Source organism: Alligator sinensis, unplaced genomic scaffold (genome assembly GCF_000455745.1).
Source record: "Alligator sinensis unplaced genomic scaffold, ASM45574v1 scaffold1225_1, whole genome shotgun sequence".
In the NCBI taxonomy this organism is placed as follows: Eukaryota; Metazoa; Chordata; order Crocodylia; family Alligatoridae; genus Alligator; species Alligator sinensis.
Genome location: NW_005843325.1, coordinates 54527 through 66224, shown reverse-complemented (window position 1 = coordinate 66224; position 11698 = coordinate 54527). Strand labels below are relative to the sequence as shown.

At 46.5% G+C, this 11698-nt stretch overlaps 1 protein-coding gene across 6 annotated transcripts in view; it reads right to left on the bottom strand.

The window, feature by feature from the left end:
* The window catches only part of TPGS2 (tubulin polyglutamylase complex subunit 2), a 24806-nt gene that overhangs the window by 1308 nt on the left and 11800 nt on the right, over positions 1-11698 (bottom strand). For 4 of the 6 annotated variants that reach the window (XM_006038356.3, XM_025194859.1, XM_025194858.1 and 1 more), the window contains 4 exons: positions 10978-11065; positions 7614-7745; positions 5286-5399; positions 3943-4103 (listed from right to left, as the gene is read on the bottom strand). In XM_006038356.3, the coding sequence (XP_006038418.1) occupies positions 3943-4103; positions 5286-5399; positions 7614-7745; positions 10978-11065 (495 nt within the window). Of the gene's footprint in view, positions 1-2718; positions 2834-3942; positions 4104-5285; positions 5400-7613; positions 7746-10977; positions 11066-11698 lie in introns of all 6 variants that reach the window. The other 2 variants (XR_003092281.1, XM_025194860.1) reach the window with 2 other exon arrangements.

The following is an 11698-nucleotide window of genomic DNA, read 5'->3' as shown; positions in this document are numbered from 1 at the left end:
TGTAGGGATGTCCTAGAAACCCACCCAGAAACCTGTCACCAAGAACGTGTATTGCTCTGTGTGTCAAGTGTTTTATGACAGAGGTGCTTGATGCACACTTCCCTAGAGGACAGGGGACATGAGAGTCAGAGGACCAATTTCCTCTCACTTGACACTAGTTCTTTATAGGGGAACACTATCACAGACATCACCCTGTTACACGTAAGGGAGAGGGGGAACAAAGCTGAACTCACTTGGATTCAGAGAAGCACGAAGGGGATTAAACCTTGGCATTTAAAATTGCTTAAAAAAAACCAGTCAGGAATTTCCGAGCCTCTCAAACAACACAAGCCCCCTCCCTCATCTTCCAGCAGTGCCGTATTTCAATCTGTGTGCCAGAAAACGTCTGGGCTCACTTCTCAGCAGACTGATTTCCTGCCCAGACGTCACTGTAACCATTATCTGGTTCTCAGGTGCCACCAAGAGGTTTTAATCTGCTAAATTCACATTCATGCTGCCTCCTGCTTTCCCTGTTACAGCCACCTGACTGACAGAGGCAGATAGCGTAGGGGTCGATGTGGCAGGGTGCCTGATGAGACAGCCTGCTCTGGAAGCAAAGCAAAATGCTGACCAAGGTAAATAGGCCAGTACATAAACGTATAGGGTTGAAGATAGATTGGAAATAGTCTCACCTTCCGGCGAGGCCTTTCAAAAGGTTAATGCCAGTGAGGACTATGGTGGGCTCAAGAGAGGCTTCTAAAATGGTACAAAGGTGGACTCTAGGTGACCAAGCCCACAGAAGTGCTCCAGCCCGCCCCCCTGCTTGGTGTCTGGCTATGTGCGAAGGCTGCCTCCATTCCTTTGGTACCTTGTTTTGGCCTGCAAAGTCCCCAAGGTGCCTACACGTGGGCCCCCATGTGTGATGGCAGTGCCTCAATCAGAACAACTCCTCACTGAAGCTCTATGGAGATGCAGACGCAAGGCAAGGTCTAAGTGGTGGGAGGGTATGAGGCATGCTCAGACCATGCCTAGTGCATGCTAATAGCCTGGAGCAATACAGCACTGAACATGCAAGGAGTAGAGGCCATTGACCCTGCTTCTCTGAATCTCACTTTTCAGGTGCCTAATATTGAGGTCATGTGTCATCTAAGTGGAGGCACCTAAGGAGCCTTTCTGGGTCTCACCCTAGGTAACTGGAGTGGCCAAAGGCTAGCAAATGAGGGGGATGTCACCTAAATGAAGAACCGGAGCATCTGGGGACTGCACTCACCATCATGTCACTCAAGTATCAAGGAATCACTGGCAATCTCTCGATACAAGGATGACAGTCTTCAGTAACTAGGGAAGTCATGAGTGAGGCCCGAGATGACTGGGGAGGCTACTCTGAGGTCTACATGTTTGACCTCACATCAAGATCTACATGTTTGACAAACAGGTTCAGGAGGAAGGAGCAGATCCTGGTGACGTTGGGTCACAGCTCTTCCCCCATAGCTGTCTCGTCCATCTGCCTCCATAGCAAGGCGAGTCTGCTCAAAATGAGCGCTGCCTTGTTGTGCTTCACAGTGTCATTGGGGCTGCTTCTCTCATGCACGGATGTGTGAGTCTCCCAGGTATTGATATTAATGTCGCATTTCTTAAGACTGGTCTTTGAATCGCTTCCTTTCCCCTCCTCTAGAGCAGTGACCAGTGGTGAATTGGGAGTATAGGAACTGTTATGGCAGCCAGTTGTCAGGCACCTTCATGACGTGTCCTGTCCAATGGAGCTGGTGCTGTATAAATCTGGCTTCAATGCTGGTGTTGTTTGCTTGAGCCAGAAAGCTGACACTTGTTCTTCTGTCCTTCCATTTGATATGGACAATTTGCCAAGGACATCACTGATCGTTCCAAAGCTTTCAGGCGTTTCTGGTATGTCATCCAAGTTTCACACCCGTGCAACAGGATAGGGATGACAACAGCCTGGTAGATGAGAAACCTGGTTTGTGTTCATCGAAGACACGGTGTTGGAGATGTCCAAAGGCAGCACTGACAGATTTTATCTGGTGTTGACTACCATCATCTACATTTACTTTTGGGGAGAGGTGACTATGGGTAAGGGAAATGCTTGACGTTTTCTAAGGGCTGTCCTCTAATTGCAATATTTGAAGGAACAGCTTGGTTTGGAGTGAGTTGGTGGGTTTTTAAAATCAGGAAATATAGCCATGGAGTTGAAAAATGCCTTATTCAGCTTGTGACCTCATTTCTCAGGAGCCCTGGGCATGACAATTTGTAACATGCCAGACTTTAAACCAGTATATTCCTGGACAAAAAACGGTGAATCAGCCACAGATAAGTGGCTTGTTGAAACAGCCCTTTCTTTGTGGTGCAGATCTATCCTGCAGTAGTTTTAACGTGTGTGCGGTTGACATGTTACAATTTGTCTTGTTGCATATGGTGCAGGACAAATGCAATGTCTGCTAGGGGCCAGAGACCTATACCTGCTATAGCAGCTTGGAAACGGTTTAGAAGCTGCCAATTTCAAAGCTCCTAAAGCATCCCTGACCTGACCAGGTCCTGGCAGTTTCACCAGTTATGCAGTTAGGTGGAGTGCAATTACATTACAAAACAGATGGTGGGGCTGAAGATTTCTTGTGCACCTAGGTGTCTCATGCACATTGCTGACACGCAGATAACCAAGGAAAGCAATGGGCAAAACATTTTGACTGTTGTGATGTTACGCAGGTAAGCAAATTATGCACTTACCTATATCCATATAAGTGGAGTACACGGTACACGGACTATGTTGCTGGGAAAAGCTGTCTATGGGATGCAGTGTACACAGCTTCTACTGTGGTAGATATATTTAGCTTGCAGTAGGCTATGGAAGAAATCAGAAATGCAGAGGGCCTCAATGAAGCACTTGCTAGGTTTTAAGCCATCGTTGACTGCAGTTTCATAGGCACAGGCTGCAGAATGGAGCCTGGAACCCAGGAAATATCACTCTACTGACAGCATGTCTGTCTGTCACGTCTGTGATAAAGCAAGAAGCTATGGCAACTGCACGGGTTCTGGGTGGGGATTGGGGCATCCGCTGCCAGCAAGCCAGATCCCATGAATTTGTGGTCACGCACCTGTGGGCCAGATATAAATCAGTTGATGGACTGGATCCGGGGCTGTATTTTGCTCACCCCTGGCCTAGAGGCACAGCGTGCAGATTGCATCCTTCTAGCAGCAGTTTCAGTTTGTAGGGGCAGGGCGCACTGGGAATGCCACCCTCATGAGACACAAGACGAGGAGACACACAGATAAGCAAGAAAGATGAATGCAGCTTAAGCCTTGACGCTAGAATCAATGAGAGAAGGTGAAAGGCCTGCATGATCTGTGTGAATTAAATGGCCACCTACCTTAGCAGTGAGTTTCTTAAATGGCTTTGGCTGCACCCTACTACAGCCCTTTATGAGGATCAGCTCACTTCCCTGCTTGTGTCATGTCCAGTGTGTAGTTGGGTTTCCAGGTCCATTTGCTCAGGCCTTTACCTCCCCTCCCCTAGCACTGGCTTGTGCTGGGGGTGGGAAGGAGAAGGTAGTGCCAGGTGCTCAGCCCTCACTTTGCACCCATGCTCAGAGCCTGGCTCTAGACAAATCTTACCTGGCTGCTAGGAGGAGAATGGAGGACTCTGTACTTTCCTACTCCTTGCATAGGTACAGAAGGGGAAGGGATTCAATAAGCAGTAGGAGCCATGCTCTCACTGCTAGCTGCCTCTGGACTGGATGAGACTAAGCTGAGATCTAGCTCTGCTTTTCTAACATACACTCCCTGGCCCACTGGACTGATGTGGCGGAGAGGATCAGCTTGCTGGCCTGCTGATAGTGCCTTGCTGTGGAGGAAGGTGCCCTCTCCAGTTTACGAACCACCCCCAAGAAAGTGGGGGAGGAAAATGAATTTTGTTCAGCCCTCTAAAAACCAAGGAGGCTCCTGCTCGCTCACCTTGGCCTGGGGGCTGACACCGTAGCTTGTAAAGGCGTACTGCCACTGGGGGAGACCCAGGTGGGTGATCAGTAGTCGGTAGTAGGCAGTGAAGGTCTTGGTGAGGAAGTGCCAGTACAGCGCTCTGTCCAGAAACCATATCTCTGTGTCTGGGGTGACAACTGGAATGAAAATAGAGGAAGATCACAGAAATCATAGCACTGCTTTGCAGTTAAGGGATGAGATCCTGACTGAGACTGCCCAAGTGACACAGCATTGAGAGGCTAAATGCACAGGTCTTCCAAAGCAGCACCCATGGACAGTGCATCCTGCTATCCAGGGGTAGCACAAGTAAGTGGTTAAATCACACCTGGAAAACCTGGATTTATTGGTTTCACGCATCCTCATCTCATACTCAGCCCCTGTGCCTGCTTCCCCATCTATAAGAGGGGACTGATGCTACTTATCGCTTCCCAGTATGGCTTTGAGATGCAGTGCTGGTGACATGCTTGGAGAGCTGTGGGTGAAAGGCCCCAGAGAATTTAAAGTATCAGGATTATAAATCTTCTGTCCCCACAGGGTTCAAGCATTGACGAACTAGGAATGGGAATGTTAATATATGTGTGTATGTGCACACACTCACTCACACAGATGTGCTTGAGTATGCATAGGAGAGAGAAATGGAAGTTAAAAAGACACGTATCAGCTGGTGACTAATCCCTAAGCGGGCTACGTACTTTACGCGTCCCTGGTGCAAAGAGCACGCACAGTTTTCCATGCGTTCTTTGCTACCCAGCTCACACCTCTCTTTCTTTGTGGCATGTTCCTCTGCAGTTCCCATTCAGAGGCCCCTTGCTAAATTGGTTTTCAATTAGCAACTGGAGAAATTGCAGAACCGGTTTGAAACCAGCTTAGCAGATTCACATTTTCTTTGTTCTCCCCTCCCCAGTGTACAGTGTTACACACACCTTCAGGAAGAATGTAAATAGTGTGGCCCAAGTCTACAAGCCCATACACACTCGCACGTGATTCCCTTTAGACGTGGGGGTAGTGCTAGTGAAGCTGTTTGGACTACTCCCATCTCTAAGGCTTGGTAGACCTCATGTACGTTCTTTCCCATCTCCGTGTCCAAGAAGCATGCAGAAATCACATGCAGTTACAAGACTCCTACGTTCTTCAGCAAGGGAGAAATCTTGGCTCCAATAAATTCAGGGCAAGTTTTGCCATTGAGTTCAATGGAGCCAGGAATTCACCTTAAATGTCCATGCAGACACTGCTAAGCAATATTGCACAAAGTGATATATCCACCGCCCAGGCACAACCATCCATTGTGGCTGGTTAACTCTGCTCTTTTTGATATTTACCTGGCTTGGTATTCTTATACACAAGGCAAACTTTCCCATTCCCATTGCATGGGTCTAATTCAAAGATCAGGCTACGAGAGTCAAAGTGAGGCTTCTCCAGCTTGTCTTCATTACCTTCAAAGAGAAACAACAATCACTCTAAAGCAATTCTGACCGGATCTGCTACGTACATAGGGGCAGATTTGCAAAGAACCTGCTGCTGTGATGCCTATTTCACGTCTATGTCCGGTTGTGTGTCACACACCCTCTATTTCGTGTAAAGAATGCAATTCAGATACAGCAGTTCCTACCCAAATGATCCATATTACTTTTGCAGATACATCTGTTGTGTGCATAAATCTATGCACACAAAAATAAGTTAAGGGTGCAACTTTAGAGGCATGTTTTGAAAAGATGTCATTAACTTGCAGTGAAGGATTCACTTTTAATTGGTAAATATTGATACTTGGGGATTATTATGAGAAATAAGCCATAATATCTTCATTATAAATTGAAATATAGACAGAGAGAGAATAAATGGTGGAATAAAAAAAACCCGGCAGCTTGAGTTATACTTTCTGTACTTCTATGACACTTTGCTCTGGTTCTACTTGTACATAAACACCCAGCAAAACCTCTTAGAGAAGCAATTTTACACTTGCTTGTAAATGCACTTGCAATTCATAGCACTTAGCTGCCCCTCAAGCTGGCTGCTCTCACAAATGCAGATGCCCCTTTTCAGGAGCCAGATTTTAGTTGTTGTTTATATTTTGAAGATTTAACAGTGATTTAGAGGGATTTTAAAGCATTTTAGGAAAGCTGGCTTTTGTGGAGGTAATAGCACAGCTGCATAATTTTGAAATAACCATTTTATAACCTGCACTAGAATTATTCATCACTGACTTAAGACTGGGAACAATGGTGCGAAAATCATTTACACAGAAAGTGTTTCATGACAATAAAACCTGAGATCCTGAAAAAAAGCAACAGTCACTTTTCTGACTCAATCTCCTAAATACATTAGGATTAGTCAGTATAAATGTACTATTTAAAAAGGACAAACTGATTTGAGTAAAAGTAAAAATTTTGTTCTGCAGTAAAAGAAGCCAGGTACAATTTAACAGAATCTGCCACAGAAAAGGAAGGGTTTGAGACTTTCTAGGGGGGAAAAAAAAAGAGTCTGAATTTGTGGTGCTTCTTACAAAGTAGTGTCTCACAGAAGAGCCCATATTGTGATATAACCAATGCTTGCACATGCAAAGCAAACCTAGTGACATGCATGGAGGAGTACGTGGTTTAATGAGAGCAGAATCTGACCCATTCGATAAGGCAGGGGATCAGGATTATGGCTGGACTGTCATGTGCTGAAGGAAAGCACTCCTCTACACAGAGAGAAACCAGCCAGATCTAGAAAAAGCAATTCTCAAATCAAATTGGAATGCGCAGGCTTATTCTTTGGTTTTTCACAAGAATCAGTATGATGCTTGGTTCTCCCTCATTGCTGCCTTGTTAAATTGCAAGCTCCTTGAGAGAAGGGGCAGATCGATTTACATTTGTCTGCAAAACGTCTTACATTTGTTTGTGATCTAAACAGAAAACATTTCCCCTTGCTGTCCCGTGTTCGGGTATGTGTTTCCACTGAAACTTCAAACTCTGAAGAACTGCCTTCAAAGTCAACCTATCCATTGAGCCACCCCACTTCCCAGATGAAGATTATTGCTACTGATATTTTACATAGCATTGTAGCAATGCTCCTGCCATGGTGAATCAATCGAGGAGTCCCCAGGTAAATATTTAAGAAGCAAGAAACAAAACACATGGGGCAATTCGAATGGGGAAGAGTATGAGGAGGTGGAGTTGGTCATTTTCTGTGGGACCTGAAGCATGTAGGCCCAGATTCACAGAGATATTTATATGCTTCATTCCTATAGATTTGTATGAGAGCTAGGCAGCTAAATTCCTCTGAGGATCTAGTCAGGTATCCAGGGTGTAGCCGTATTAGTCTAGAGGCAAAAGGAATCAGAACTCGTGGCAGAGGTGGTATCTTTTATTAGACCAGCTAGATATTTTTGTTTTTTTGCAAATTTGTTTGCAAAAATCTAGTTGGTCTAATAAAAGATATCACCTCTACCACAAGTTCAGATTCCTACGAGGATCTAGGACTGTTTCCATCCGGTCTCAGGACAGCAAGCAGTGGGTCTTCTTAAGAGTGACCTGTGACCTCTCTGTCCCTACTGTCAAAGTGCAACTAAGCGTATTCTCCAGAAAGGCAGTTTATCCTAACCCATCATGTAAAGCATGTTCTAACAGCTGCGTTTCCCACCCCAGCCGCAGCCCCAAAGACAGTACCTTCCTCATCGGTATCATCTTCCAAGTCAGCAAGCGTTGGAGCATTGGGCAAAGCATACAGCGATGAGCTGCCCAGTCGGCTTAGTTTGGAGATGCTGTTAATCATCATGGAGCCCAGAGGCATGGGGGTATCTGTAATGCAGAGTTGTGAGACTGATAATCAATATGTTCTAGCAGCAAGAGATGTGGAGGAGATCTTTTCTTTTGGACCAATCCTCCACTCATGGCAGAAGAGCTGAATCTTGAAGCAGGCCTGGGAGTGTAATTACTCCAGGCTCTGGTATTCATCTGATACCATCATGCCAGAAGCTACCTTTCTTTTGTACGGAGGAATCTCCAAATCAGGTTTCTCATTTGAATGCAACAGTGCAGAGTAGGGCAGTAAAGGTAAAGGTGTGCCCTTTACAAGCTGTTGAGGCAGTGCTTCATTGCTTCTTTAACCTCCATACACGGTGATGTGGTCGGCACCATGCTCCAGCTGCCTTTACCCCCAGGTAGCTGTGGGGACCCATTGGATAGGAAGCTGGGAGGGCCTCAGGGCTATGCTGAAAGTGGAAGCAATGAGTAGAAAACCACCACCCTCACCTGGGATCAAAGCCAGTCCTTCCAGACCATAGCCAGTCATCTACAGACTGAGTTATGCAGGTCCCAGAGGAGGGCAGGGGAGGTGTGAGTCCACTAACAAGGTCTCAGAGCATTATGGGGCTCTGCAGGTCCTAGCATTTGGCTCCACTTGGAGATCAGTGGGCAGCCAAAGCTGGAGCACTGGTGTTGCTCCTGACATGAAAGTCCACAAGGGGAAAAGTGCACCCCACACTTACCGGTGGAAACGGCAAGCACCTGTGTAATTTGGGCAAGGTCCTTGCTTCAGAGTAAAAGAGCTGTTCTTTTCTTGCCAGGCAGAGACGGAGGAGAGAGGGCCCAATCCCGCCATCGCTGGAGTAATTCCACTGAAGCCAGTGGAGTTACGCTGGAGTGAGGTGTGAATCAATGCCAGGGGCTGCGACTGTTTGTATCACAGTATAATGTAAAACTCCTACTACTTCAACAATTGTAGATCAGGACCTTCATTCCAATGCTGTTCTCAGTTAGACCACCACCATGGTATCTGGGGCTCAGTTAACACCCGTCGTATGACCTTTGCAAAGTTGTTCAATTGTTGTCTACTCCCATCAAGTCAGACGTGACTAAAAATGGCATAAAATGCATGAGGCCAACTGAAAACCAGAGGTTACATGTGAGCTGAAGAGCAGACTAACGTTGTGGGCCTCCCGAGAAGCTATTTGGGAGGACTTTGTTGAACTTGTGACCTTCTTCTAGCTCGGAGATGAAAGCAGTCACATTACTTGAACTAAGACACTCTCTCATCATAACTTTTCAGGGAGGCAGGAGAGGCAAAACAGGATGTGTATTCATGTGCAGGCTTTTCTGTGGTGCTCATTGCTGGCATTGCATAAAATAGAGTGGATGGAGCCACATGACAGTCGGATGAGGAAGGGAAGCGCAACTATCTTTTTTTCATGGATGCTGAGTGCAAGCCAAAAGAAATCAGGTGATTTTTTTTCAAAAGCATCCATGGCAGTCAGAAACTCCCAGGTTGCTTTATTCTCAAGTCAGAGATTTATTCATGAAACCCCAAGAAGTGGTGGTGAGGCCTTGTTCAAAGTATGCATTGCTTTTTGAATACTTTAAATCAGCCAGGTTTCTACTGCCGTGTGAAATCTGTGACTTATGCATTCATTTATGTGATCATCAGGGTCATAACTGGGCTAGCACAGTACATATTGGCATTAATGTCAAACAAAATAAAACCTAAGAACCACAGACTGGATCCTAACAAATGCTCGGCACAGAAAGTTTCCAGGTGGAGTCCTACATACGGACAGACTTCAGGCTTCAGCCTTATAGATTCATAGATGCTGGGGCTGGAAGGGACCTCAGCAGATCAGAGTCTGACCCCCTGCCTGGGCAGGAAAGAGCGCTGGGGTCAGATGGCCCCAGCCAGATGCCTATCCAGCCTTCTCCTAAAGACCCCCAAGGTAGGGGAGAGCACCACCTCCCTTGAAAGCCCATTCCGAATTTTGGCCACCCTTACTGTGAAGAAGTTTTTCCTGATGTCTAGCCTAAATCTGCTCTCTGTCAGCTTGTTACCATTGTTCCTTGTTACCCCAAGAGGCACGCTGGTGAACAGAGCATCGCCGATCCCTTGCTGTGTCCCCCGATTAATTTGTAGCTGGCCACAAGATCCCCTCTCAGCCTTCTCTTGCGGAGGCTGAAGAGGTCCAGGTCCCTCAGTCTCTCCTCGTAGGGCTTGTCCTGTAAGTCCCTAACCATATGACTGGCCCTCCTCTGGACCCTCTCAAGTCTATCAACGTCCTTCCTGAAGTACGGCGCCCAAAACTGGACACAGTTCTCCAACTGCGGTCTGGCCAATGCCGCACGGAGGGGAAGTATCACCTCCTTGGATCTATTCATCTTGCATCTGTGATGCATGATAAAGTGCGGTTAGCTTTGCTGATGATTTTGTCATACTAATGACTCATGTTCATCTTCGAGTCCACTATGACTCCGAGATCCCTTTCCACTTCTGTGCTGCTGGGAGGGTGACTTTCCAGCCAGGAGTTGTGCTGGATATTTTTGCGCCCTAGGTGCAGCACTCTGCACTTGTCCTTGTTGTACTGCACCCTATAGTGTACTGCCCACTTTTCTAACCTGTCCGGGTCTGCCTGCAATCGTTCCCTACCCTCCGGAGCGTGCGCTTCACCCCACAATTTAGTATTGTCCGCAAACTTGGACAGAGTACACTTTACCCCCACATCCAAGTCACTGATGAAGATATTGAAGAGCACAGGTCCAAGGACCGAGCCCTGCGGGACCACGCTACCCACATCCTTCCAGGTCGATACCGACCTGCCTGCTACCACTCTCTGGATGCGACCACTAAGATGATTTGCCACCTTCTGTATCATGAACAGAACTTGCACTTGCGTTCAGCTGTTATTATCAAGGCTCTCCTCATACTGACTCCAAATTTTGTGCAGAATTCAGGATTTATCAAGGGAAATTTTCATTACAATTTTCTACAGCCAGTGATTCAATTACCCAGAAACAGCTGGCGAAAGCCATTAAGACGAAAGGCAGAAGCAGTGGTATTTATTATTAAGAACGACAGGCTCTGTGGTTCTGGTTAAGTTAGATGTAAGACTTTGATAAGCTGGGATCAAATTAAAAAAGGAAAATACTTCCACTGACACAATGAACACACAGAAAGAGGGGGGAATCTAAGTGAAAAGGAAATAGTATCAGGGAAAGACAGAATGCACTGAAGGGAATATATTAGCAGGGAGGACACAACCAGACTTACCATCTATCTTCACGCTCCATGTCATGTGGAAGCCGTCGGTCATCAGGTAGAAATTCTTTAAATCCTCCGGCAACACACAGGAGTTTTTCTAAAATCACAAACATTCCCTGAGTATTACACAAGAAAAAGCTCCAGGGCCTGCTTTCAGCCAAACGAGTGACTGAATATTTAGACAGGAACATTTACCACCAATTATTTCCCTGAGCTTCAGCATAAACGAGATAAAATTAAATCTTTAAAGACATCTGCACTGCTCTGGTTCTAGTTTCCACTATACATTAGTTATCTGATGTAAAAAAGACAGGAAAATTCCCTAATTAGCCACTGGTAGCAGAAGAGGTATTTAGGGGTGCTCCATGATGCATCACTTTGGCAGTGAACTCACGCTCCCAGTGCCCGACATCACTGCACACAGGGGCATCGCCAGGGACAGAGTTTTACCAAACCTGTGGGTTGGATCCAACCCACAGAGGTCGATAGTTTGGTCTGTGGGGTTTCTAGCCACGGCTGCCAGCACCCACGTAGTTGCCAACACAGCGCCATGGCGAGAAGCGCCACAGGCCACATCCAGTTCACCAGCAATTTGAGTGTGACAGCTCTGCCTGCAATGAAACCAAGATCAAACCAACTTCTTCTACACGAGCTGAAGCAACGAGGCCTGATCTTTTTGCTATGAATTAGCCCCACATCTTTCCCAAGGACCACTCCAATCCTCTTTCCC